The sequence below is a fragment of the Chionomys nivalis genome, chromosome 5, assembly GCF_950005125.1.
Source record: "Chionomys nivalis chromosome 5, mChiNiv1.1, whole genome shotgun sequence".
Lineage (NCBI taxonomy): Eukaryota > Metazoa > Chordata > Mammalia > Rodentia > Cricetidae > Chionomys > Chionomys nivalis.
The window spans coordinates 60455654-60483250 of NC_080090.1; the positions used below are offsets into that span (position 1 = coordinate 60455654).

The window sequence follows — 27597 nt, forward strand, 5'->3', positions numbered from 1 at the left end:
TCAGATTGATTGCAATGGGCTTCCAAAGACTCCCCCACCAAACTTAGGTGAGTCCATCTTTGAAGAGTGAGATGTCAAGTTAACAAGAGCCCTCGGAGGAAAGCAGTTGGCTAGTTTAAAACAAAAATATAGAAGTTACTGGTGGAAATTATTTTATTGAAAGTGTCCTAGTGCATGTGTAGAGCGCAACCACATAAGGTAATGAAGTGTCTGATGAAATTATTTTTATTTTAAAATTCTGAACTTTAAAATGCACAATTTGAGAAGAAAATAATTTTCAGTTAAATAATTTTATCCTTTAAAGAGACTATTTGTTTAGATGTTTATCATTATAGTCAGAGTGTGTACCATAAAATTTTAATAAATGAGTTAAAACCAACAGGCATCGTGGTACATGACTTTGACTCCAGCATGGTGAAGGCAGAGGCAGGAAGATCTTTGTGAGTTCAAAGCCTGGTCTACATAGCAAGCTGCAGGCCAGCTTAGGCTATACAGAGAGACAGACCCTGTCTCAGAGAGAGAGAGAGGAAGAAGGAGGAGAAGGAGAAAGAAGAGGAGGGGAAGAAGAAAAATAGAAAAGAGTATTTTTTTAACTCCTCAGAAAAATAATTAAGAATATTTAAGTGTAACACAGCATTGGGAAAAAACTTGAAGCATAAATGCTAACATTATTTAATTAAATATAACGATTGAAAGCATATAGCCTATGAATTATTTGCCTTAAAGAGACAATTGCTTCTTTTCCCCCAATCCATGATTTCACTGTCTTTCAGATTGTTTCCTGATAATTCTTTACATTAATATTTGCAATTTGAATACTAGAGAAAAATCTTGCCGTCTGCTAAGGCACTAAAATCTCAAATGTAGGTTTATGTCATGTGCTAATTTCAAAGCATCTTTTCTTGGGTGACGAGAGAAATTTTCAAATGTCAATCACCTTGATTTGGCTTTTGATTAGAAGATAGTGTTGATGAAATGAGCATTCTCAGTTGCTTTGTCATTCATTCAGTGGAGGGATCATTGTCTGCTCCCTGCCTTCTTGTGTTCTGGGACTTCAGAAGAGTCTTCTTTATCTTAATGTGATCTTGCTTTCTGGGTCATCAATTCAGTTTTTCTGGTCCTCTCAGACTCTGTTCTCATTAATGATGGTGTCTGTCCATTGTTATCTAGATGTCCTCATTTTCCTCCCAGTCTTTCTGAGTTTAGATCACATCTTTGTGATTCTATTCTTAGTGGTTTCTGTAACTTTACCAAGTGTCTCCCCACTTTCACCAAGTAAATTAACACAGCTTGCTTAATATCCAGTGTAGTTATTTTAATATCAAACAGCTACCTTTCAGACCTTTAATTTAAACAAAGTTAAAATAGCAACTGAATATATTCAGAATTTACTTCTCCTGACACTGCAATGTGAGCATGACTGCAGGATTTAGTGAATTAAAATATAGACTGCCACTTAACTGTCAGTTAATGGTAACTAACAACTAAACTTTAAATGTATTTCCCATATTGAATTTCTCAAAACATAGGATTTTTTTGTAGCAACCCTAAAGCTGGGACAAAGACAGAGGCTTTTAATCCTATAGATTTGGAAGACAAAGTCTGTTTATTTCAGCATTTTGACTGAATGGGTTTTTGTCATAGGGCACGGGTCCTTGAAATAATTGCACTATTGAACTCTCACTTCAGCAGGCACAAACAGAAAGCTAGTAAGTAAAAGTCCTTTTGCTCTACATTATTGGCAGGCTCCTCATGGGCAGTGGTCCAGGGGCACCCGTTAGGTCTGCTTTCCTGCCAGGGATCTCTGTCTGTCCCTAGTAGTTCTTGGATTTGCTGCGTTCATAAATAAATAAATACATATATACATACATACATACATAAATAAATAAATCTGTGTTCCACACTACCTCAGTTGCCTTCAAGGGCTTTATTTACATTACAATCTTGATACAGTATCATATCCATGATTGGTAGCTGGAAATACTCCCTTGAAAGAATGTTGCTTTGGTTTGCTACTTAGGTAAGGTGTTATACTTAAACCATCTTTATAAGCAATTTAGTCTAATCTAAATTATGAGCAAAAGTGTGCTTCATAAATCTGTGTAAAAAGTTCTTTGATTCTTTGTCCCTACACTTCGGGAAGTTGAGGTTGTAAACAAGGTATGGTGACTTGTTCCAAAGTGACTTCCAAATCAGTCCCGATCAAGTAGAACTTTGAACAGTGAGATCATTTGTTTCCTGCGAGTGACAATGTTAATGGTGGCATTGGCTGTTGCTAGGTTCCCATTACGTAGATTCTGCATTCATGAACCCTCTTCTCTAGGAACCAGCTTAAAGCATTAAAGGGTACATGTAAATGTGCAACAAAGGAAATTGTTTCTCACCTTAGCTTTCATTTATGGCTCAGTATGTGGCAATGCCCACCTTCTACTTTTTGTAAACTCTTTTTGGACTCCCTACCTTTTTGGTTTGCTTCACCATTTTTATTTCATAGAATTATTTGCTCAACAAACACTTCTTCCATTGTCTATGTAGGGCACTGTATTGTACCATAAATTAGGTGTGGTTCTTTCACTAGAGATCAAACATGGCTTACAGCAATATATTGGAAGCTTTATATAAGCATATGGAACTGGACATTATATTAATATAGAGGAAGGATATATTTTCACCTGAGACCATTAGGAAAGTGCTATGAAAGACATATAATGAGCCTTTGCAAATGAATAGTATTTCAATTAGTGGAAAGTGGGACTGTTTAGACAGAGGAAATTGTACAAAAGCATTGAAGCTAAAAGAACAATGCAGCTTTGCAGATGGAATGTTATCTAGACAGAAATGAGAGTTTTTCACTTTGAGCCAACAGCTGGTACCATGTTGTAGATTGATTTGAATGCTACTAAAGGGCAGCCTAGTGCTTTAGGTAGATTAGCCTAAAAGGACTTTATGGACTGATTGAGGGAGGGAAAATTTAAAGATGTGATGATATATTACTGTTGAAATTCTCTAGGTGTAAAGTGTAAATAATATTCTGAACTGCGCAATAGTTCAATCAAGGGATACATCTCTGGTCACCTGAATGATGGTCTAATGAAAATACAAATTGTGTTTATATTGTGAACTTCTTAACATTTATCTAATTAACATGCAAAAATGTTTTGATATCAACAACTGAAAACTTTAAACACATTATTGAGGTTTTGCTTGTAGTAATAAACTCAGTAAAACCACAGAACCAGACAAGTTCATAGGATGAACCCTTCTTTTAGTTTCCCAAGCCGCTGAATCAAGTCAGATAGCATATAACACACTTATCATAGGAGTAATAAGTGAAATTTCTTTAATTTTTTCCAGTTTTCATAGCAATTGTATATTCTTAACCTTTATTAAAAATTCAGACCTTTAATCTCAGCACTTGGGAGGCAGAGGCAGGTGGATCTCTGTGAGTTTGAGGCCAACCTGGTCTACAAGAGCTAGAGCTAATTCCAGGACAGACCCTAAAGATACAACAAAATCTTGTAGAAAAAAAAAATGAGACTTTTAAAGTCCCTTTTTAATTTTTTTGCGTCTGTTAAGGAGAAATTACCTAAAAATGGCTCGCGTGGCATGAAAATCAAAAGCTAATGTGTATAATAGTTAAAGCTATATGGATGTGTTTTAAAGGTGGCAAAGAATTTGTCATATATTTTCTTGCCCCCAATTTTCAAAGGACTTTTATATACCACAATGCAGAGGTACATTAAATAGGAATTTTCTGATTCTTAACTAAGCCTGTCAGCTTCAAGCTGTTTTACTAAGAAAAGGCTAACATGTCAATAATAAACTTAAGGTGTACATGAGTGTGTTTGCATGCACACATGAACTGTGGGTATTATGTATAGTGGAGATTAAGTCTAGGGCCTTGTATATGTTAATTACATGTTCTCCCACTGAGTTATACTCCTGGACTAAAACTTGATTTTTTTTTTTTTTTTTTGTTGTTGTTGTTTTCGAGACAGTGTTTCTCTGTAGCTTTGGAGCCTGTCCTGGAACTAGCTCTTATAGACCAGGCTGGCCTTGAACTCACAGAGATCTGCCTACCTCTGCCACCCAAGTTCTGGGATTAAAGGCATGCACCACCACCGCTCGGCAAACCTGATATTTTTTAAAAACATATTTTTTAAAAATATAATTTATTTTTTAAAAATATAAATTAAAAATATATTTTTTAAAAATATAATTTACTTTTGTCAGATGTCAGATTTTGAACCTATTAATAATTATGTGACTTGTTTCTTATTAAAATAATGACTTATTTTTTAAAAGGTACGTTAGGACTGGGTAGATGGCTCAATAGCTAAAGCAATTATTACCTAAGTATGAGGGCCTGAATTTGAATCCCCAGAACCCATGTAAAGCCAGGTGCCATAGTGTATATCTCTAATATAGCACTCCTATGATGAAATGGGAAGCAGGGATAGAAGAGTACCCTGATGCTTATGGGCTAGCTGTCCCTGTTTGAACACTGGTGAGGAACCAAGAGACCCTCTTGCAAACAAGGTGTAAAGTGAAGCACAACACCCAAGGTTGCCTCTGACCTTCACACCATTGTCATGGTTCATGTGTGTGTGCCTTCATATGAATGTGCACATAGATATACACATACATCATATGTATACATATGCACACATCTACATACAGAGAGTTTTAAAAAGTGATGGAACATTTGAATGCATCAATCTTTTTATCTTTACACATATAAAATTAACTATTTTCTGGGTCTAGGGATTGAACCACTGCCTCATGCATGCTATGCAGCTGCTTTGCCATTAAGTTATATCAGAGACCTCCCTCTCCTGCACCTCTCTCTTTTTTAAATTACTTCTAGCTTGAAATAGAAGGCATAATAAGAAAACTCCAAACAATTCTGCTTTAAGATAGAAATATATATATATATATATACATATATATATAATCATTCTCATGTGTCTTTTTTAGTTTTCAAATTGCAGGTTCTTTGGTATGTATTTTGCTGTGAAATTTTGTAAGTCATTGATTTTTCATATAATAAGCAATATATGCTGTTTGCTTTTCTTACTCATTTGTCTGCTTTTCATATACTGCTTTTCAGTACTCATTTACCAACTGCCTACTAAAGTCTGAGGCACCAGGAAAATAAAAGCAAGAATTGACCATGGCTTACTTGAAGGTGGTAAACAAAAGGGGCATCCAAGCATGAATTCCAGTTAATTAACTGGAACAGTGAAGTTCAGAGAACCAAATGGTTAGCAGGGTAAAAGGGAGAAGAAACAGCCATACTGTGTCTCCTCAGAAATGGAAATGAAGACCTATGGGGAAACTTTGAATTGAGGTTTGGACTCAAGTTTTAAATGTAGAATGATAGCTCTGTCGGGCATATAGTTCCTAGATAACAGTTTTTGCCTACATTTTCTGGTGGGTTACATAGATACTTGTTAAAACTACAGATTGCTTGCAAGTGCTGTAGAGATTTTGGGAGTACAAATCTAAGTAGGATCTGTGAAGCAGCTTCTCACATAATACTGATAGTCAAAATCGTTTGCCATCTGCTTTAGTAAAGATCCAGACAAGGAGAGTTAGTTGTTGATATCAGAGACAATCATGTCACTTCCTCAGGAGAGCTTTAAGAGGGTTGAAACCTGAACTGAGGATGGAAACACCCTGTAAGATGAGGAGTGAGAAAAAAACAAAGAACTACAAAGTGATAGAACTTTTCCTGGAGGTAGAATGTATACTTATCTAAGCCTTTGAGTGATAGCCTGAATTTCTAGATCCACACAGAAAAAAAAATGTTGAATTAAAAAGTGTAGGGCAGGAGCAGTAGTTCAGTTTGTGCGAGTGCTGATGTTCCTCTGGAGGATCTGGGTTCGGTTCTTAGACCTCCATGATGACATTAACAGCCATCTATAACTCCAGTTCCAGAGATCCACGGGTACTCTGGATCTCTGGTGCACAGACATACATGCATGATACACATAAAATATGTAGATAACTCCTTTTTATGTATATTTCTCTTGTGATTTGGCTTTATCACAAAAGAGTTTCTCCTCTTTTTCCATTTCTTCTCTTTCCAAAAGTGAAAGAGTTAAAGTTCTGAAGACCTTGTAATTGACTGTCTTGGATGGGAAGAATGAAAAAGTACATTATACAGAAAGAAATGTGAAACATTAACTAGAATTTAGGACAGCAAAAAGGGATCCTTACTGTATGTGATTAGGATATTTAGCTAGCTGAAGTGGGCTTTATGATTGATGATGAGAACTCATATAGTCTCTTAGGAACAAAACCGTTTATTCTTACATAGTCCTATTTCATTTAGTATTATCATAATTTGTACATTTTCTAGTCCTAGATAGGTAACAACTTATGTCGATGGAAATGTACTGTCATAAAAAGAAACCCTGTCTTGGAAAATCCAAAAAGAAAAATAAAGGGATAAAATGGGAATTATATAAGTTGATTTGGTATAAAAATTAATTGCCTGTTTTAAAACCCATATTCTAGGTCACAGGACTGGTTGACTCTAATGTAGTTTTCACGTATATATAGTGCATCGTTTAGCTCTTTTTGCATGCAGAAACTGAACTGTTCAGGTTTTTTTCTTTAGATAAGGAAGTCTAGAATACATTGACTTTGTTTTGATATTCTAGGTGATCCGTTATACAAGTGAATTAGCAAGATCATTTCAATAATTACAAGGTTTGCTTTTCAATTTGTGTATTTCAGTTCATTAATAAGGTGTAGGTGTTTCCTTAAACAAATGATCAAATTGTTCACAGTAGTTGCATTATATATAATCTCTGAAGATCTATGTTAAAAGCTCTGTGTGTATGTCGCTGTGTATGCGTGTGTGTGTGTGTGTGTGTGTGCATGCACTTGTGCTACAATGATGTCCAAAACCAATGCCCATGACCCCATTGAGCCCATCTAATTGTTTCAATGTATCAGTGTGTGGTATACATCTGTACAATGATGTCTGAAAGAAATGTCCATGATCCTAGTGAGCCCATCTAGGTTTGGAAATGTGTCAGTATATCACGTTTGTGTTTGCATTTGCAGTTATGTATGGAGACCAGAAATGTTGGTTTCTTCAATTGCTCTAAACTTATTTTTTTGTTCCATGGTCTCTCACTGAACAAGGAGCTGACAAGTTGGTTAGACTATCTGATCAATGAGTCTCTGAGACATGCCTTTCTATAGAGTACCTGGTATGTTGGGTACTAGGGGTCCAAATTCAAGTCCTCATGTTACAAAGCTGCCATTTCCCCAGTACCCAGATTTTTTTAAAAGTTACTTGAAATAAAATCAAATGAAACTTTTATTCTGAATAATATCTTGTTGCAGAGAGAAAAAGGTTGTAGTGATATCTTTAAACTTAGCAGATTTGTCTGTGAGAATACCACAACGAGGTCTCCAGTTTTGTTGATTTTGCTGGGCATGGTGGAACATAGTGGTCATCTAAGCACTTGGGAAGCCGAGGAAGGATTGTGAGAGAGAGATCAGCCCAAGCTATGTAACAATTTTGACTTTAAGAAGAAAAATATTGGGTGATTTATGAGTCTAACCAACTGCAGAGTTAGAGTCCATACCAAATTACCTTGACCTAATATCAGAGGTAAATGCAAGAGGTACAAAAACCCCTATCTGTTTTATAATTCACTGGAGGCAACCATGTCTCAGAGAAAGCAGAAATGGTCACAGTTAAAAGTTTTCACATGTAAATGATCCAGAATAAATCTAGTCAAGGGAAGCGTATAAAGGCAGCATCCAGGAAAAGCCCTACTCAAGTCTTCTTCCACTGGAACTATGGATATTTATTTCCTGACATAAATGCATGACAATATACATGAACTATTGTTAGCTAAGGAAGCCAACCCAATATGCTGAGCTGAGTTTTTATTGGGTTTAAGTTACATGCAGCCAATGTGACTTTCCTTAGTCTTTACCTCTCACTACAACTACATGACTCAAATACTTCATTCATCCTTGGTCACATTATGACCAAGGCCTTCCATGATATTGTATGAGCTTAGTGATTACTTCTGAATATCCAGTGTCAAAAGCCTGTTTTTGTTGGGGATAATATTCTTTATTTACCACCCACCTACAGTTCTCAAATAGTGAAAGTACACAAGACCAAATTGAAAGAGTGGTTCCTAAAATATAAGTCAGATGAAATAACTCTTTACCACCTACTAGATTAAATTAAAATGTTTTTATTCCAGATCACCTTTCTATGCTATCTATCCACTCAATATCTTCTTTTATGTATTCCCTTCTTAGCTAATTAGAATCTTATCTCCTGAGGTTACCAACTGCTCTCCTGCTTTGGAGCCTCTGTGACACCATCGTTGCTGTTAGTGTCACAGACTTTCTATTTTGAACCCATCTATCTATCTGTGGTGCCTATGACAACCTTCCTGTATCTCATGTAAAGGCCACTATGCCACCTGAATACTTTTGTAGCCCATTTTCCATTGAACTCCTACAGTTATCATCGCCTATATGAATTATTTATCTGTTAGCATATCTTTCCTTCTGTCATGATTATTCCTCACTCATCTTTATGAGTAGATGTTCAGCCTCTAGCTATTCAGAAACCATAGGTCTCTTATAACTTTTTAATTAATAATTAATGAATAATTAATAAGATACTATTGTACCTTATTGCACAGTAGCCCATGTTAAATAAAATGTTAAATGGTAAATTTCATAGGTATATGTGTAACTAGGAGTATATTATTCAAACATATAAATTGAAACATTTTGTAAAATCATCTAAATTATATTTTAGAAGTTTTTGAGATAGTATTAATCAATAAAAGTGTAATAAATTTTGTTTTAAGATATTTTGCAAACAAAATGGCCACAGAATGTTTTAAAGCATTGAAGTATGCCATCAGTATGAGTATTTGGGCATCTGTACTGGCCTGCCCTTGGTGTTCTGACAGGATATGACCTATACCATAGCCACTAAGAGCACCTTCTGTGCACATTCATTATGTTCCTTTTTGAAATAGCCTGGACATCTCCCATCTTTTTCTCTTTCTCTCTCTGTTTTCTCTCTGTCTGTCTGTCCATCCCTCTGCTTCTTTGCCTGTCTCCCTGTTTCTCTTCCCACCTACTTGGCTGGCCTCCAATTCATAGAGATCCGTCTGCCTTTCCCTCCCTGAGTGCTGGGATTAAAAGTGTGTTTCACTCCACCTAGCTGCCTTTAGTTCTTATAGTTCCCAATCCCCCTGAGAAATTTCTTTTCATTTTCTGGCATATGTATATATTGCCTTTATGTCAGGCTTTTAGACATTAAGAAGCATGTGTGTGTTGTTTATAGCAGGAAACTTATTTATTTAATTTAAATATTTATTTATGTATATGAGTGTCCTTTATTCACACACAGCAGAAGAGGTAATCAGATCTCATTACAAATGGTTGTGAGTCACCATGTGGTGGCTGAGAATTGAACTCAGGACCTCTGGAACAGAAGCCAGTGCTCTTAACCATTGAGCCATCTCTCCAACCCCAACTTATTTATATAATATAATGGTTTAATTTTAACTTTTGTCTTTATATACCTGACTTTGGTCAAGACTCCTCTCCATATTCAAGAGATAAAATTGGCAGTGATTCAACATTTCACTACTGTTTGTTGCTCATGGTTTTTTGCAACACATTTAAAACTAGAATACACTTTTAAATGTCCACGTTTTATCTTTGACTGATTTGGGCTAGCATCAAGGCAGATAAATGAGACCCACCACTGTAAACCCATCTGCTTTCAGGGACACATAAGTTTGTGATGTTTTACCATCCAACATAGAACTGAAGGAAAATCCCTGTGGGGTAAGAATAGAAGACACATCCTAAGGTCAAAATATTTTTAGCTGTGAATCATTTATCTTCCTGCTGTTTGTGACTAGCAGTAGTTCACCCTGGCATTTTTAATACCTTTGAAAGATTGGAAAGATGCTCATCAAGTTGGATTGATTTTGTGGTAGAAAAGAAGAGACACCACAGCTTATACTTTAGGGGCTGACAATAGGGACCGATAAGAAAAGGTTCTGTCCCTTCATCTAGTAACTGATTGAAGCAGATGCAGAGATCACAGCTAAGCACTGGGCTGAATTTCTGAATTCCTATGAATCTCCAATCATAGAGAGGGAAGAGCCATATTATGAGCAAAGGGACCAAGACCATGATGGGGAAACCCACAAAAACAGCTGACCAAGTAGGTGGGAACACACTGGCTTCCAACTGACAGCTGAGGAACTAGGCCCTCTGAATGTGGGTGACAGTTGTGTGGCTTGGGCAGTTTGTGGGGCCACTAGAAGTGGGACTGGTATTTATCCCTAATGCATGAACTGGCTTTCTGGAGCTCATTTACTATGGAGGGTTACCTTGTTCAGCCTAGATCTGGAGGGGGGGGGTCTTAATCCTGCCTCAAGTGATGTGATAGACTTTGTTGACTCCCCATGGGAAGCAAGCCTCACCCTCTCTGAGGAGTGGATCGGGATATGGGAGTGTGATGGGGAGAAGGTGGGGGTAGCGGGGGGATGGGAAGGAGAGGGAACTGGGATTGATCTGTAAAATAAAATAGTTTTAAAAATAAAAAATATAAAAAAGGAAATGGTTCTGTCATAGTGCTAGGAATATGAAAATTAAAAGGTGTCGTCAGGTTTTTCAGTATGGAAATAGTCACCCTCACTGTAATGCCGTTTTAGTTCTTAGCATCTCAAAAATTGTTTCATAAAAAAAAAAATAATAGATCGTGCTTCTTTAATGCTTGTCTTTCTAATGTTTCTTGACAATTGAGTGCTGTATTCACTTTTTTTCTACAAGAAGCAAATGAGTGATGGTTCTCATCTGGTAGGGATTGTGAGAATTACAAGAGTGCCAGGTATATAGGTGGCACTGGATGAATATCTCCTGCAATATTTTTGGTAGGAGACTTCAATTTCAATGTGCTTTCCGATAAAGCAATCTCTTTATCATGTTTGGTTGGTGTTAAACTTGTATTAAACAAATTGTGTGTCACTTCTGTTGGATCATTTACTAGACATTGTTGCATTTTTTGAGAAGAAATTCAATCTAAGGACTAAAAAATTTGGAAAAGAGTAAAAATTCCTTTTTTTGTTTCTGGCAATTTCTTTTTTTTAATTAATTTATTTATTTATTAAAGATTTCTGCCTTCTCCCCACCACCACCTCCCATTTCCCTCCCCCTCCCCCAATCAAGTCCCCCTCCCTCGTCAGCCTGAAGAGCAATCAGGGTTCCCTGCTCTGTGGGAAGCCCCCTCCCCCAATTACGTCCCCCTCCCTCGTCAGCCTGAAGAGCAATCAGGGTTCCCTGCCCTGTGGGAAGTCCAAGGACCACCCACCTCCATCCAGGTCTAGTAAGGTGAGCATCCAAACTGCCTAGGCTCCCACAAAGCCAGTACGTGCAGTAGGATCAAAAACCCATTGCCATTGTTCTTGAGTTCTCAGTAGTCCTCATTGTCCGCTATGTTCTGCAAGTCCGGTATTATCCCATGCCTTTTCAGACCCAGGCCAGCTGGCCTTGGTGAGTTCCCGATAGAACATCCCCATTGTCTCAGTGTGTGGGTGCACCCCTCGCGGTCCTGACTTTCTTGCTCGTGCTCTCTCTCCTTCTGCTCCTGATTTAGACCTTGAGATTTCAGTCCGGTGCTCCAATGTGGGTCTCTGTCTCTGCCTCCTTTCATCGCCTGATGAAGCTTAATATTCAGGAGGATGCCTATATGTTTTTCTTTGGGTTCACCTTCTTATTTACCTTCTCTAGGATCACGAATTATATGCTCAATGTCCTTTATTTATGGCTAGAAACCAAATATGAGTGAGTACATCCCATGTTCCTCTTTTTGGGTCTGACTTACATCACTCAGGATAGTGTTTTCTATTTCCGTCCATTTGCATGCAAAATTCAAGAAGTCATTGTTTTTTACTGCTGAATAGTACTCTAATATGTATATATTCCATACTTTCCTCATAAATTCTTCCATTGAAGGGCATCTATGTTGTTTCCAGGTTCTAGCTATTACCAACAATGCTGCTATGCACATAGTTGAGCATATACTTTTGTTGTGTGATAAGGCATCTCTTGGGTATATTCCCAAGAGTGGTATTGCTGGGTCAAGAGGTAGGTTTATCCCGAATTTCCTGGGAAACCGCCACACTGCTTTCCAAAGTGGTTGCACAAGTTTGCATTCCCACCAGCAATGGATGAGTGTACCCCTTTCTCCACAACCTCTCCAGCAAAGGCTATCATTGTTGTTTTTGATTTTAGCCATTCTGACAGGTGTAAGATGGTATCTTAAAGTTGTCTTGATTTGCATTTCCCTGATTGCTAAGGAAGTTGAGCATGACCTTAAGTGTCTTTTGGCCCTTTGAACTTCTTCTGTTGAGAATTCTCTGTTCAACTCAGTGCCCCATTTTATAATTGGGTTGATTAGCCTTTTACGGTCTAGTTTCTGGAGTTCTTTATATATTTTGGAGATCAGACCTTTGTCAGTTGCGGGGTTGGTGAAGATCTTCTCCCAGTCAGTGGGTTGCCTTTTTGTCTTAATGACAGTGTCCTTTGCTTTACAGAAGCTACTCAGTTTCAGGAGGTCCCATTTATTCAATGTTGCCCTTAATGTCTGTGCTGCTGGGGTTATACGTAGGAAGTGGTCTCCTGTGCCCATGTGTTGTAGAGTACTTCCCACTTTCTCTTCTATCAGGTTCAGTGTGTTCAGACTGATGCTAAGGTCTTTAATCCATTTGGACTTGAGTTTTGTGCATGGTGATATATATGGAACTATTTTCATTCTTCTACAGATTGTCATCCAGTTTTGCCAGCACAATTTGTTAAAGATGCTCTCTTTTTTTTTCCATTGTATACTTTTAGCTCCTTTATCGAAAATCAGGTGTTCATAGGTTTGTGGGTTAAAGTCCGGGTCTTCTATTCAATTCCGTTGGTCGACTTCTCTGTTTTTATGCCAGTACCAAGCTGTTTTCAATACTGTAGCTCTGTAATACAGTTTGAAGTCAGGGATGGTAATGCCTCCAGAAGATCCTTTATTGTAAAAGATTGTTTTCGCTATCCTGGTTTTTTGTTTTTCCATATAAAGTTGATTATTTTCTTCTCCAGATCTGTGAAGAATTTTGATGGGATTTTGATGGGGATTGCATTGAATCTATAGATTGCTTTTGGTAGAATTGCCATTTTTACTATGTTGATCCTCCCAATCCAAGAGCAAGGGAGATCCTTCCATTTTCTGATGTCCTCTTCAATTTCTTTCTTCAAAGACTTAAAATTCTTGTCAAATAGATCTTTCACTTCCTTGGTCAGAGTTACCCCAAGGTATTTTATGCTATTTGTGGCTATCGTGAAAGGTGATGCTTCTCTGATTTCCCTCTCTGCTTCCTTATACTTAGTGTATAGGAAGGCAGCTGATTTTTTGGAGTTGATCTTGTATCCTGCCACATTACTAAAGGTGTTTATGAGCTGTAGGAGTTCTTTGGTAGAGTTTTTGGGGTCGCTTATGTATACTATCATATCATCTGCAAATAACGAAAGCTTAACTTCTTCCTTTCCAATATGAATCCCCTTGATCCCCTTATGTTGTCTTATTGCTATTGCTAGAACTTCAAGCACTATATGAAGAGGTATGGAGAGAGTGGACATCCTTGTCATGTTCCTGATTTTAGTGGGATGGCTTTGAGTTTTTCTCCGTTTAATTTAATGTTAGCTGTCGGCTTGCTGTAAATAGCTCTTATTATATTTAGGTATGATCCTTGTATCCCTAATCTCTCTAAGACCTTTATCATAAAGGGGTGTTGAATTTTGTCGAATGCTTTTTCAGCATCTAATGAAATGATCATATGGTTTTTTTCTTTCAGTTTATTTATATGGTGGATTACATTGATAGATTTGTGTATGTTGAACCAGCCCTGCATCTCTGGGATGAAGCCTACTTGATCATAATGGATAATTTTTCTGATGTGTTCTTGGATTCGGTTTGCCAGTATTTTATTGAGAATTTTTGCGTCAATGTTCATGAGTGAGATAGGCCTGTAATTCTCTTTCTTGGTTGGGTCTTTGCGTGGTTTTGGTATCAGGGTAACTGTAGCTTCATAAAAGGAATTTGGCAATGACTCTTCTGTTTTTATATTGTGAAATACATTAAGGAGTATAGGTATTAGCTCTTCTTGGAAGTTCTGGTAGAATTCTGCATTGAAACCATCTGGTCCTGGGCTTTTTTTGAAAGGGAGATTTTTGATAATAATTTCTAATTCTTCGTAACTAACAGGTCTATTTAGATCGTTCACCTGGTCTTGGTTTAGCTTTGGCATATGGTACTTATCTAAAAAAATGTAGATTTCTTTTGCATTTTCCAGTTTTGTGGCATACAGGCTTTTGCAGTAAGATCTAATGATTCTCTGAATTTCCTCTGTGTCTGTGGTTATGTCCCCCTTTTCATTTCTGATCTTATTTATTTGCGTGTTCTATCACTGTCGTTTAATTAGTTTGGATAGGGGTTTATCAATCTTGTTGATTTTCTCCAAGAACCAACTTTTTGTTTCATTGATTCTTTGGACTGTTTTCTGTGTTTCTATTTTGTTGATTTCCACCCTCATTTTGATTATTATCCAGTCTTCTACTCCTCCTGGGCGTGTCTGCTTCTTTTTTTTTTCTAGAGCTCTCAGGTGTGCTGTTAAGTCTCCAATGTATGCTTTCTCTGTTTTCTTTAAGTGGGCACTTAGTGCTATGAACTTTCCTCTTAGCACTGCTTTCATTGTGTCCCATAGGTTTGAGTATGTTGTTTTCATTAAATTCAAGGAAGACTTTAATTTCTTTCTTAATTTCTTCCTTGACCCAGGTGTGCTTCAGTAGTTGACTGTTCAGTTTCCATGAGTTTGTCGGCTTTCTGGGGGTAGCATTGTTGTTGCCTTCTAACTTTAATCCATGGTGTTCTGATAAGACACGGGTGGACACTGATATTTTTTTGTATCTGTGGAGGTTTCCTTTGTTTCCGAGTATGTGGTCAATTTTCGAGAAGGTTCCATGAGCTGCAGAGAAGAAGGTAAATTCTTTCCTATTTGGGTGGAGTGTTCTATAGATGTCTGTTAAGTCCATTTGCTTCATTACCTCCAACAATTCTCTTAATTCTCTATTAGGTTTCTGTCTGATTGACCTGTCCATTGGTGAGAGAGGTGTGTTGAAGTCTCCTACTACTAGTGTGTGTGGTTTGATGTCTGCCTTAAGTTCTAGTAATATTTCTTTTACATAAGTGGGTGCTTTTATATTAGGGGCATAGATATTCAGGATTGAGAGAATTGTTCCTGTTTTGAGTATAAAGTGTCCATCTCGATCTCTTCTGATTGATTTTAGTTTGAAGTCAGTTTTGTAAGAAATTAGTTTGGCCACACCTGCTTTTTTCTTTGGACCATTTGCTTGAAAAACCTTTTCCCAACCCTTTACTCTAAGTAGATGCCTGTCTTTGTGGTTGAGATGTGTTTCTTGCAAACAACAGAATGTTGGATCCTGTTTTCATATCCAATCTCTTAGCCTGTGCCTTTTTATTGGTGAATTGAGACCATTAATATTAAGTGATAATAATGCCCAGTGGTTGTTTACTCTGGTTATTCCTATTGTTTTTGGTAGTAGAGTTTGTATGTCTCCCTTCTTTGAGTCGTGCTGGTGAAGGGTCGCTAGATGCCTAAGTTGTTGTAGGCAGTGTTGTCTATGTTGGATTCCTTGGGTTGTGATTTTCCTTCTATAACTTTCTGTAGGGCTGGATTTGTGGCAACGTATTGTTTAAATTTGTTCTTATCCTGGAATGTCTTGTTTTCTCCATTTATAGTGAACGATAGCTTGGCTGGATATAGTAGTTTGGGTTTGCATCCATGGTCTCTTAGTTTCTGCAGTACCACTATCCAGGACCTTCTGGCTTTTATGGCTTCCATAGAGAAGTCAGGTGTAAGTCTGATAGGTTTACCTTTATAAGTTACTTGCCCTTTTTCCTTTGCTGCTCTTAATATTCTTTCTTTAATATGTATATTTTGTGTTTTGCTTATTATATGGCGAGGGGATGTTTTTTTTGTTCCAGTCTGTTTGGCGTTCTGTATGCTTCTTGAATATTCAAAGGAATATCTTTCTTTATGTTGGGAAAGTTTTCTTCCATAATTTTGTTAAAAATATTTTCTGGGCCTTTGAGCTGTGACTCTTCTCCTTCTTCTATCCCTATTATTCTTAGGTTTGTTCTTTTTATTGTGTCCCATATTTCCTGAATGTTTTGTGATGAGAATTTGTTGGCTTTGCTGTTTTCTTTGATCATTGTGTTTATTTTCTCTATGGTGTCCTCAGAATCTGAGATTCTTTCTTCTATCTCTTGTATTCTATTGATTATGCTTGTTTCTGTAGACTCTGCTCGTAGATCTAGATTTTCCATATAGCTGGTCTTCAGTTTGTGTTTTCTTCCTTGCTTCCATTTCAGTTTTCAATTTTTGAACTGTTTTCATTACCTGTTTGATCGTTTTTTTCTTGGTTTCCCAATGTATTATTTACATATTTATTCATTTCTTCAAAGGTTTTGTTATACTTCTCATCCATTTCTATAAGGGTGTTTTTTACATGTTGTTTAAGGGACTCTATTGCTTTCATAAAGTCAATTTTTTCCCCTTCTTCTGTGTTAGGGTGTTCAAGTCCTTCTGTTGTAAGATCATTGGGTTCTGGTGTTTTCATGTTGTTTTTCAGATTATTGGGTGAATTCTTGCATTGGTGCCTGCCCATCTCCTCCTATCAATGCTATGTAATGAGTCTTTTAAAGCAGGATCAGGTTTCCCTGCTGGCCAGGGGCCCCACTTACAAGATGCCCTTGCCTCGTTTCCTGGCTCCCCCCGCGTGCCTAGATCCCTCTCACCACTCAGAAGGGTCTTCAGGAACAGGACCAGGCTCCCCGTTTGCCAGGGACCTCGCCAACAAAGGGTCTACCACTCTGCAGGCCAGCCACCAAAACAGAGAAACTCCAGCTGCCCTCTGTCCGGAGCTCCTGACCCAGAGCCCAAATAGGCTAAACTGGGTGATCCTGTTGCCCCGCGGAGGGGAGGGAGAGTGAAGAAGGCCCCTGGGTGCAAGCTGGGATGGGCCAGGGAGAGAGAGGTTGCAGCAGAGGAGGAGCAGCCCCAGCAGCGGGGACCAGCCCTCGCAGACTAACTGGAGGGTCAAGGGGGTCGGGGAATGCCCCTGCTCCATTTCATGTGTCCCGCTGTGGGCCAAGAACACTCTCCCCACCCAGGAAGGTCTTCAGGGACAGGACCAGTCTCCCCGTTTGCCCGAGGACCTCGCCAATAAAAGGCCTCCCACTCTGCTTGTTAGGCCCCAAGAAACCTACTTGATTTGATTTGATTGTAGGCGATCTGCTCTCAGTGTGGGCTTCACTATTTCATACTTGGACTATCCCACATCCGCCGTGTCTGTGCGCTGGTCTCCGCTGTGTGCGCCTGCCTGCCGGTCTCCCAAAGAGTAAAAATTGTAAGGTAGGATTCCATTTCTATATGGTGATAGAGTTAGGCATGCAGAATAAAAATGAACCTTTCAGACTTGGTTACCAATTTTTCTTGCCTTGTTGTCCCAAGAAAACTTGGGGTATAAGATAACCTAACAAGGCAGTAGAAAGGATCCCCTTTAGGATTTTGACTGTAGGTAAAGTTCTTGGTGATGATCCACAGGAAAGCATGCAATAATTGCAGTGCCATTTGTCATCTTCATAACAGTGACTTCATCTCTCCTGTTCTTTTGAATCTGATTTCTAAAGTAATGGTAGAAATGGTTACTACCTTGGAAAATTTGCCACAGCTTTACCATCTTTCTCATCCTCCTTCTTAGTTTATTTGCCCATAGTTTTCTTTGTCGGGCGGTTATATAAAACCTGAAGCCAATAATTTTCCACTCTGATTTTGTCAGAAGGTTAATAGAAACAGTGATAATTTAGGACTTGAATGTGTGAAAAGTATTTCAGAGTAGAGTATGTGTAGATTAATATATCGCATATAAATTTCAGAGAATTGGCTTCATAATCATGGTGTTTATGTTACTCAAAGATAGTCATTTATTTTATTTAAGTATGGAAGTCTGTAGAATTTCTGAAGTATATACTCATCAAAAAATGTACACAGTTAAATATAGCATGCACAATTTATAATAGGCGAAATATTACTTGCATTATTTCACTCTAAACAGTACTATATATTTGATGTTAGCCTTTTTCACAGATAGAGAAACTGATATTCCATAAGAGTAAATAATTCATTTCAAATTCTACTGATATTGTGAGAAAAACAGAAGGATTATTAGGGTCTGACTGCTGAACCAGCACAGTGAATTCTGAAGAGCAGAATGGGCACTGTATCTCCTGAGAAGTAAATTATGGGTCAGGTTGGGAGTCTGGACAGTGGTGAAGCAGAAGCCCATGGAAGGATGATTTCTTCTTCTCACAGTGGAAATGATTGCTGTGTTTTAGACAAGTTCTGCTCTGAGGACTTTCAAGAAAATACCTCATATCAGTTTCTGCTGTGCTAAGAGAGGTTTTAGAAATATATAAATAGCTGCTTTTAACCTGAGCTCCTTTGCACACATTTATATGGTAAGTTATTTGATCCTTCTTCAGATGGGTAATTCCTCAAAAGAGAGAAGTAGCAGTATAACGTTATAATATGGGTAAAGTAACTATACTTGGCAGCAATAAATTGAGTATTTTAAAATAACCGGTAGTGAAGGTGTTTGTTTGTTTGTTTGTTTGTTTTTTCTGTGTATTTTTCACATCATGTATGTTGATCCCATTTACTTACTTACACATACACACACACACGATTGTAATGGGCTTGCTAAGTACCTTTTTTTGAACATTACACATTACCTTAGCCTGTCTATTCTTATAACAAAATACCTAAGTCTGGGTAATTTTTAGCACCCCAGATGGGCCCTCATGTTGGTAAAAGCATGTATGAAGAGAGAAAGATGACTTAGAACAAGAAAGTTGAGTCAGGATGATCTGTTACTTCCTTTTTCAAACAATTTTCTCACAACACTTAGCCTGACATCCACAAGAAGTACAGTAATTCTTTTCAAGGGCAGTGCTCCACCCACTGAGGTAACCATCATACACTAGGGCCCAGGTTTAAATGTTTCACCATCTCCTACCTATTATACCCAAATTAGAACAAAACTTTCAGTGTGATGTACTAAAACCCCATCGAAATTATAGCACATTATACTTGAGTCTGTATTTGTTTACCATTTCAAATTAGATGCGGTTAAAATAGTGATCACGGAAGAGTAGTTTTCCATTCAAGGCCCTGTATTGGATGAACTTTTAAAAAAATGGAAAAGGAAAAGTGTTGATTTTATTTTTCCTTAGTTTTGACTATTGGTTTATAATTAAGACAGATCAAGAATGCATAGACAAAATTATGCTTGCTGTTATGCAGATATACTTTTAAGAAATTTTTGACCAATTTCACTCCTCTGAACCAGACTATTTGGTACCATGTAAACTTAAAATGATGATGCATGTATAAACAGTTTCTAGGGAAGATGGATCTACTGATTTTCCCCTTAAATATCCCGTAAAATCCAAAGAATTGTCCTGTGGGCCACTGGGTACCTGTTTGTGCCTGAAGTTGTTCACCCGTGGCGGTGTCATTCTGTTCATCTTGTTTCCTGTAGGTTACAAGTGCAATGTAAAGAGAAGCCTCCATCAGTAAAACTTGGGAAGTGACCGTTTCTGTCTCTGTGCTTAGCAGGTTTTCATATTCAGAATGCCACATGCTAAACAAGTGCTCCACCACTGAGATACAAATCCTTAGCTCTGTAATATAATTTTTATATGTTAAAATTTGTTCTACCCTTTTTCAGACCTCTTCCAAGTCTTCACTGTGTTTGGAAATTGATTGCCTTGTCAAGTGTCAATTTTTTATGAATGTATTCTTTTTACTTAGGCTATTTAAAACATTGAAGTTCCATGTTTATTCAGCTTCAGTGTTCCATTCCTGTAAGCCATAAGAATGTCCTCTGGACTGCCTTATCAGATGTGCGCTAGCAGATTTGGAACTTGTCATTTTGCTTCTTTTCTTTCTCTGCATGACATATGATCTAATTACCACCCAGCATGAAGTAGCAGCTGAAGTGAGAAAGGCAACAAGAGAAGGGCCTGGCTTAGCTAGACTGTTCAGCTGCCTGCTCCTTGTATACTTCTCAGCTACAAGGAGATGGAACCAGCATCATTAAAGCAACTCACATTTTAAGCATCCCTTTCCTTTCTGATATGAGGCAGAAAGAGGATTGTTCAATCTTTGAGGAAGCAAGAGATTAAACAATACATTTATTTAATTTGCAATTATCAGTCTTTGATGCTTTTCTGAATTGTACAAAGTATTTACATCATTAAAGTTATTCAAAGTATGTATCTTGTTTTCTTGACATTTAAGTAGAGATAAAACAAACATTACTATGATTAAAATAAAATCAAGGTAATAATCAGTCTTTTTAAAACTAGGTTCAGAATTTTATACAATTTTGAGCTTTCATTTTCCAGATCTCTATAAAATGATGGATTGCATTGACAGATTTTCGTATGTTGAACCAGTCCTGCATCTCTGGGATGAAGCCTACTTGATCATAATGCATAATTTTTTTGGATGTGTTCTTGGATTTGGTTTGCCAGTATTTTATTGAGAATTTTGCATCGATGTTCATGAGTGAGGTTGCCCTGTAATTCTCTTTCTTGGTTAAGTCTTTGTGTGGTTTTGGTATCAGGGTGACTGTAGCTTCATAAAAGGAGTTTGGCAATGACTCTTCTGTTTCTATTTTGTGAAACACATTAAGGAGTATAGGTATTAGCTCTTCTTGGAAGTTTTGGTAGAATTCTGCATTGAAACCATCTGGTCCAGGGCTTTTTTTGGTAGGGCGGTTTCTGATGACAACTTCTAATTCCTCACAACTTATAGGTCTATTTAAACTGTTCACCTGCTCTTGATTTAATTTTGGTATATGGTACTTATTTTAAAAAGTGTCCATTTCTTTCACATTTTCCTATTTTGTGGCATACAGGCTTTTGCAGTAAGATCTAATGATTCTCTGAATTTCCTCTGTGTCTGTGGTTATGTCCCCCCCCCCTTTTTTTTTTTTGGATTTTCCAAGACAGGGTTTCTCTGTGGCTTTGGAGCCTGTCCTGGAACTAGCTCTTGTAGACCAGGCTGGTCTCGAACTCACAGAGATTCACCTGCCTCTGCCTCCCAAGTGCTGGGATTAAAGGTGTGCGCCACCACCGCCCGGCCTATTTCCCCTTTTCATTTCTGATCTTGTTAATTTGCATGTTCTCTCTCTGCCGTTTGATTAGTTTGGATGGGGGTTTGTCAATCTTGTTGATTTTTTCCAGGAACCAGCTTTTTGTTTCATTGATTCTTTGGACTGTTTTCTGTGTTTCTGTTTTGTTAATTTCAGCCCTCAGTTTGATTATTTCCAGTCTTCTACTCCTCCTAGGTGAGTCTACTTCTTTTTTTTTTCTAGAGCTTTCAGGTGTGCTGTTAAGTCTCTAATGTGTGCTTTCTCCATTTTCTTTATGTGGGCACTTAGTGCTATGAACTTTCCTCTTAGCACTGCCTTCATAGTTCTTAAATTCATGTTTTAAAACATAAGCTTCTATATTGTAGGTTGTAGGATTCTTATTTGTAAAATGAATGAGTTTTATAGTTTGCCTAGTATATGTCTTTGTGTGTGGGGGGGGTTGGGGTGGTTTATAGCCTTTAAAAGATTGTGGTTCAAGTTTCATTTACCATATTGTACATGATTAAAAAGTATAAAATACATTATTTAGAAAATGTAAAGAAATATGTGCTCTATTATTATTTGAAGTACATATCTCTATGGCAGCTCTAGAGTGAGAATATCTGTATCAGATCTGAAAGTACAAGTAGGCATGGTAATCCATACTTATTTTTTTACATTATGTAGTTATTTTAACTTTTAAAGTGGAATAATTTTAACTTTTAAAGTGGAATAATTTTAAAAAACATGGTAAGTTGGCAAATTTAAAGCAATGAAATTAATTCTGAAGGAAATTGCTTTGTACTTGAGATAGTTAGGAAGGAAAACTCAAAAAAAAATAGGAGATTCTAAGGTCATGCAAATGGAACACTAACAAATAATCTTTCAAAACTTACATAAGATGCAACGCTTCTGAGGCCTGACTACGGCCTGGTGCCAGTGGGAGAAGGAACACACTATTATAATGCTAGAATAAGTGATTCCAAAGACTTCATTTTCCCCTCAGTATAATACCTTAAAACATACTCTGTTTGCAATAGAATTTTCCTCTCTACTTATTTCATTGAAATTGCTTCTGTTGGCTTGAATGGATAACCATACACAATATACTTCTAAAAGATAAATCTTAAAAGTCCATCCATTTCCATGGTTTTTGGGGCGATGTTTGATATATTCTCATCAATATGACGCAAATCTTAATGAAAAGCCACAGGTGAAACAAAAAATAAGTGTACCTTCAATTCAAAGCATAGTTTGTAATGATTACTGTGTAGCAATCTTTTTTATTGATTTTTATTGAGCTCTACATTTTTCTCTGCTCCCCTCCCTGCCTCCCCCCTCTCCCCTTCAGTCCTCCCCCTAGATCCCCATGCTCCCAGTTTACTTGGAAGATCTTGACTTTTTATACTTCCCATGTAGATTAGATCTATGTAAGTCTCTCTTAGTGTGCTCATAGTTGTCTAGGTTCTCTGGGATTGTGGTTTGTAGACTAGTTTTCTTTGCTTTATGTTTAAAAACTACCTATGAGTGAGTACATGTGATAATTGTTTTTCTGTGTCTGGGTTACCTCACTCAAAATAATGTTTTCTAGGTCCATCAATTTTCCTGCAAAATTCAAGATGTCGTTATTTTTTTCTGCTGTGCAATACCACACATACTTATAATTTCAGTACTCTGCAGATGGAGGCAGGAGAATCCAGTTCAGTTAGCCTTGACATCATGAATACCTGTCCTAAATACAACCCAAAAGAAGAAACAAAGTTTAAAATGTGTACATCATCTAGCTGTTGAACTTTTGGTAATTTATCCTTGAAAACACACACACACACAGAGAGAGAGAGAGAGAGAGAGAGAGAGAGAGAGAGAGAGAGAGAGAGAGAGAGAGAGAGAGAGAGATATGCACAGGTACACACATGTAGGGGGCTGAAGAGATGACTTATGGTTAAAAAGAGTTGCATTCTGGAGGACCTGACTCAGTTCAGTTCCCAGCACTCATGTCTTATGGCTCACAACCAACTGTAACTCCAGTTTAAGAGGTTCTACTGCTTTCTTTTGCCCTCTGTGAACACCTTCACACATGTGACATAATATCATAGAAACACACACACAAACAGAAAAAATAATAAATTAGAAATCTTTAAAACAAAGCACACACATACAAAAGTGTTCTTTATGAAATCGAAAAATAGAGAATGTTAATTGGCTAATAGAGTATATCTGAGAACAGATGTATTTTCTTCTTTTTAAAAATTGATTCTGTCTTGATAATGAACAGTGTGTAATTCATATCAGTAAGTGAAAAAAACATGCGGTTTGTCTCTGGAAATATGTGTATACAGATTTTTTCTTTCAGTCTTCTTATGTAAACATACACAAACACCTACACATACACAGACCTGTATAAACATACATGTGAAAGGACAGAATTGGTGGTGGCACTTAAGTAAAGGAATGAAACTGTGTTAGAAGGAAAGAGGGTTTTGTTCTGTTTTGTTTTCTTTTTATTTTATGTGGACACGTATGTATGTATACGTGTGTGGGTATTGCATGCCATGGCATACATGTAGAGTTTAGAGTTTAGTTCCCTCCTACCACCATATAGGTCCTGGAGACCAAGTTCAGGTCATCAGATTTGGTTACAATAGCCTTTACTTCCTGTCTCTCCCTGATGACTTTTTTATTTTAGTTTTTTGTTCTTTTGAATGACTAGTTTTTTAGGTATGCTTTTTATATCCTTTAAATTTTAATGTATGTGTTATTTTACATAATTGAAAAGAAATTTTTACGTGAATAGTCAACTCTGGTTTTTGTTTTCCTGTTTAGGACTCTGCACAGGAGAGTGTAATTACTCGAGATATCCATCGTACATTTCCCGCTCATGATTACTTCAAAGACACTGGAGGAGACGGACAGGAATCTCTCTATAAGATCTGCAAGGTAGGGTTCTGCTCTCATGTTTCCTCATTTGGTGATCAGGGACCTCTCATAGAGATTGTTATATCTTTAAGGGACCTCTCATAGAGATTGTTATATTTTTAAGGGACCTCTCATAGAGATTGTTATATTTTTAAGGAACCTCTCCTAGAGATTGCTATATTTTGTAACTCTCCCGGTGCTTTCTTTGCACTGGGTTCTCTGCTTACCCATATACCACCACATCCTTTATGCTGAGCGTGGAAGGTGACCCTTCTTGCTTTTTGTTCTGAAAGAGGCACAACACAATCCCAGTTTGGCTCACCCACTAGCAGGAAAAGAACAGAAGGTTCTTTCAGATGAGATAATGTGAGAATTGCCTCCACTTTTTGATGATAGACAAGCATGAGAACTGGTGTGGGCCGCTTGTTGAGTACTGGCAAGTTCCAAAATCTTTTGTGTCGTTTTTACATTTCATTTTGAAATCTTTCATCTTCCTTGTCATTAGTAGACCTAGAAAAAAGCTGCTTCATTGTTTGTAGTTGAAGATTCTGTCAGAGGAGAAGATCCAATAACTTACTGATTTCGTAGGTTAAATCAGAAATACAGAGTGAAGCACGGTGGGCTTAAGTTCTGTTTTCACCTGCCGTTCACATAGAGACTGTCAGTGCTGATGATGCAGAGAAAAAAATACCAAGTTTGATGACCAGTTTAGCCTTTCTAAAGGGTAGCAAAGAGCCAGTAGCTACTCTGAAGTATTTACAAATCCATTTCATTTGGTAGTTGCTGTTGTTTTTGTTAGCACTCACAGAAATGTCTGCCTGCACTGAAAACCAAGAATAGTTGTTAAAGTTTGGATATTGAAATAGCAGTAGAGTATCTCTCAACAAAATGCTTCTTGAACGTGATGCTTTCCCTTTTTCATATTCTTTTCTTTCCTTCCTTCTCTCTTCTTCCTCCTCCTCTTCCTACTTCTTTCTCTTCCCTCTTTCCTTCCTTCTATCCCTTTTCCTTTTCCTCCCTCCTTTCTTCCCTCCCTCCTTGACTTTTCTTTCTCATTTTTCTCCTCTTCTCCATTCCCTTCTCTCTTCTCTAGCTCTCTACCTCTCCTGGTCTAGCTATTCAGAATATTATATACAGATCAGAAAGAGGGCTGTGGATATGCTTCAGTAGTAGAATGCCTGTCTAGCGCAAACAGGGCTCTGGCATTGACCTTGGGCACCAAATTAAAACAATAAAATAAAGTAAATAAATTAATCTATTTTTACATAAGTCTTTCTTTTTGAACCAGAAATATGTAAATAATTCAACTTTTGTGTAAACTAAGCTCTGCAAAATCTAGTTTAAAAGTCAAATTTTTAAAATTTTAAAATCATCTAGTTTAATAATCATAAAAATATGATATATTCATTATGTACTAATAAAAAGGTAAAAGTAATTATGACAGTTTTTCTTTACATTTGAAAATTCTGTAAGCAAATTAGCTTTTGGTTCATATAAAAAGTGTAGGAAATTATATAAAGTTTTTAAGTTGATTTAGAAGAATCTAGCTTGTGGCATATGGAGTGGCATTTCCCACTCTCACTTAGTATATTTTCAGCCAGTCATTGGCTTTTCCCATACTTTTTCTCTGCTTATGCTACTTTTTTCATATGAATAAACATATGGATCTATAGTCTTTCAGTTCTGTCATACTATTTGGATCCATTGTAGTAAAAATAGTATTTGCTTCATTATATAATATTTAAAAGAAAAATTTCTGAAAACTATCTGAACACAAATACATAGGTTCACTGATGAGCACTTGTAATTTCTTGATATCCTTTGCTGTGTTGTTATGATAAATATTCCTGATCCTCTGTAGAATAGTTGTCTGTGCATTTACATACACATTACCTGATAATCTTAGGCTCTCCATGTATTTTGCCACATAAATCTAAAATGGTAAAGCTCTTCTGAATGAAAAATGTTACAAAATGTGAATCTAAGATACTTACTGAGGAGTAGCATAAACTATGTTAAATTTTTTTAATATATGGAAGATAAAATAAAATTCAAGGGATCAAAAAAGTTATTCATGAATTTAATCTTATTATATACATAAAATGGCGGTGGTGGCGCACGCCTTTAATCCCAGCACTTGGGAGGCAGAGGCAGGCGGATCCCTGTGAGTTCGAGACCAGCCTGGTCTACAAGAGCTAGTTCCAGGACAGGCTCCAAAACCACAGAGAAACCCTGTCTCGAAAAAGCAAAATAAATAAATAAATAAATAAATAAATAAATAAATAAATAAATAAATAATTTTTCAGTATATTTTTGGTATAGGTTGACAGAGATACATGTATGAGAAAATATTGTAGAATCTAAACTTTGTTAGAGTTCTACTGCATAGACCACTTAACTTGTGACTGACCTGTGTTTACTTTAATTTGTTGTTGTTTAGTAGTCTGGGCTTATCAGGAAGTCTTAGTTGGTAGTATAGTATAAAATAGTTTTGCATGATTATAGTGTGTGTGTGTGTGTGTGTAATAGTATTTGGTGTTGAACTAAATAATTATTTTTAAGCTTCTTTCTCCTTTTTTCTTGCATGTTAAAAAGTCATTTACTCTGTGTATGTGGATATGCTGGAGGGTATGTGTGTACATGTGAAGTTCAGGGAATTATTCACAGGAGTCAAATCTCTTTTTCTATCTTGTGACTCCCAGAGATCAAAGATAGGATGTCAGGCTGCTTGGTGGAAGGTACACTTACCTGCCAAACCTGCTTGCTCGCCTTGATTTGCATATTGAATCCAATGGAAGTTACAGTCCTGTCATTTTGTAACTCTTATTCATATCTGTATAAGCCATTTGTGTAAACTAAAGGCTACTGGGTGAAATTTTTCTCCTTTCATTTTTTTTTTATTCCTAGGATAATATTCAGCATTATGCCTTTGAGTCGTCTTTGTGTATATCTTTCTTAGAACTGAGTAAACATTAATGATTCTTTGTTCTTAATAAGTTACTTTTTTACTAATCTGAAATAGAGTAATTCCACTACATCTTTGTAAATCCTTCTTTTTTCTTGTCTTATTCAACTTTTCACCACCTCTAGTTTAGTGAAAAATTAAAAAGCCATGGTTCAAATCCTTGTATTGTTTCTGACTTTAAAAGAAAGAATGATTTTACATACAAGAATCAGAGTTACAGGCCTTTCACAAAACAGCAGTGTTCCCTATATAGTTACATGATAGTACTTTCACATTTGCATGGTGTTTGTCCACATATTACCTCATTTCTTTGTGATAATTTCTCATCAGTGGATATTTTCCTTGGGTGTAATATGCTTGGCCTTCAAATTGAGCAGACA

General features: G+C 37.0%; 1 protein-coding gene across 4 annotated transcripts in view; it reads left to right on the top strand.

The window, feature by feature from the left end:
• Positions 1–27597, top strand: part of Rabgap1l (RAB GTPase activating protein 1 like) — a 659411-nt gene that overhangs the window by 325157 nt on the left and 306657 nt on the right. For all 4 annotated transcript variants that reach the window (XM_057769682.1, XM_057769683.1, XM_057769684.1 and 1 more), the window contains one exon: positions 24160–24273. In XM_057769682.1, coding sequence (XP_057625665.1) covers positions 24160–24273 — 114 coding nt within the window. The remainder of the gene's footprint in view (positions 1–24159; positions 24274–27597) is intronic.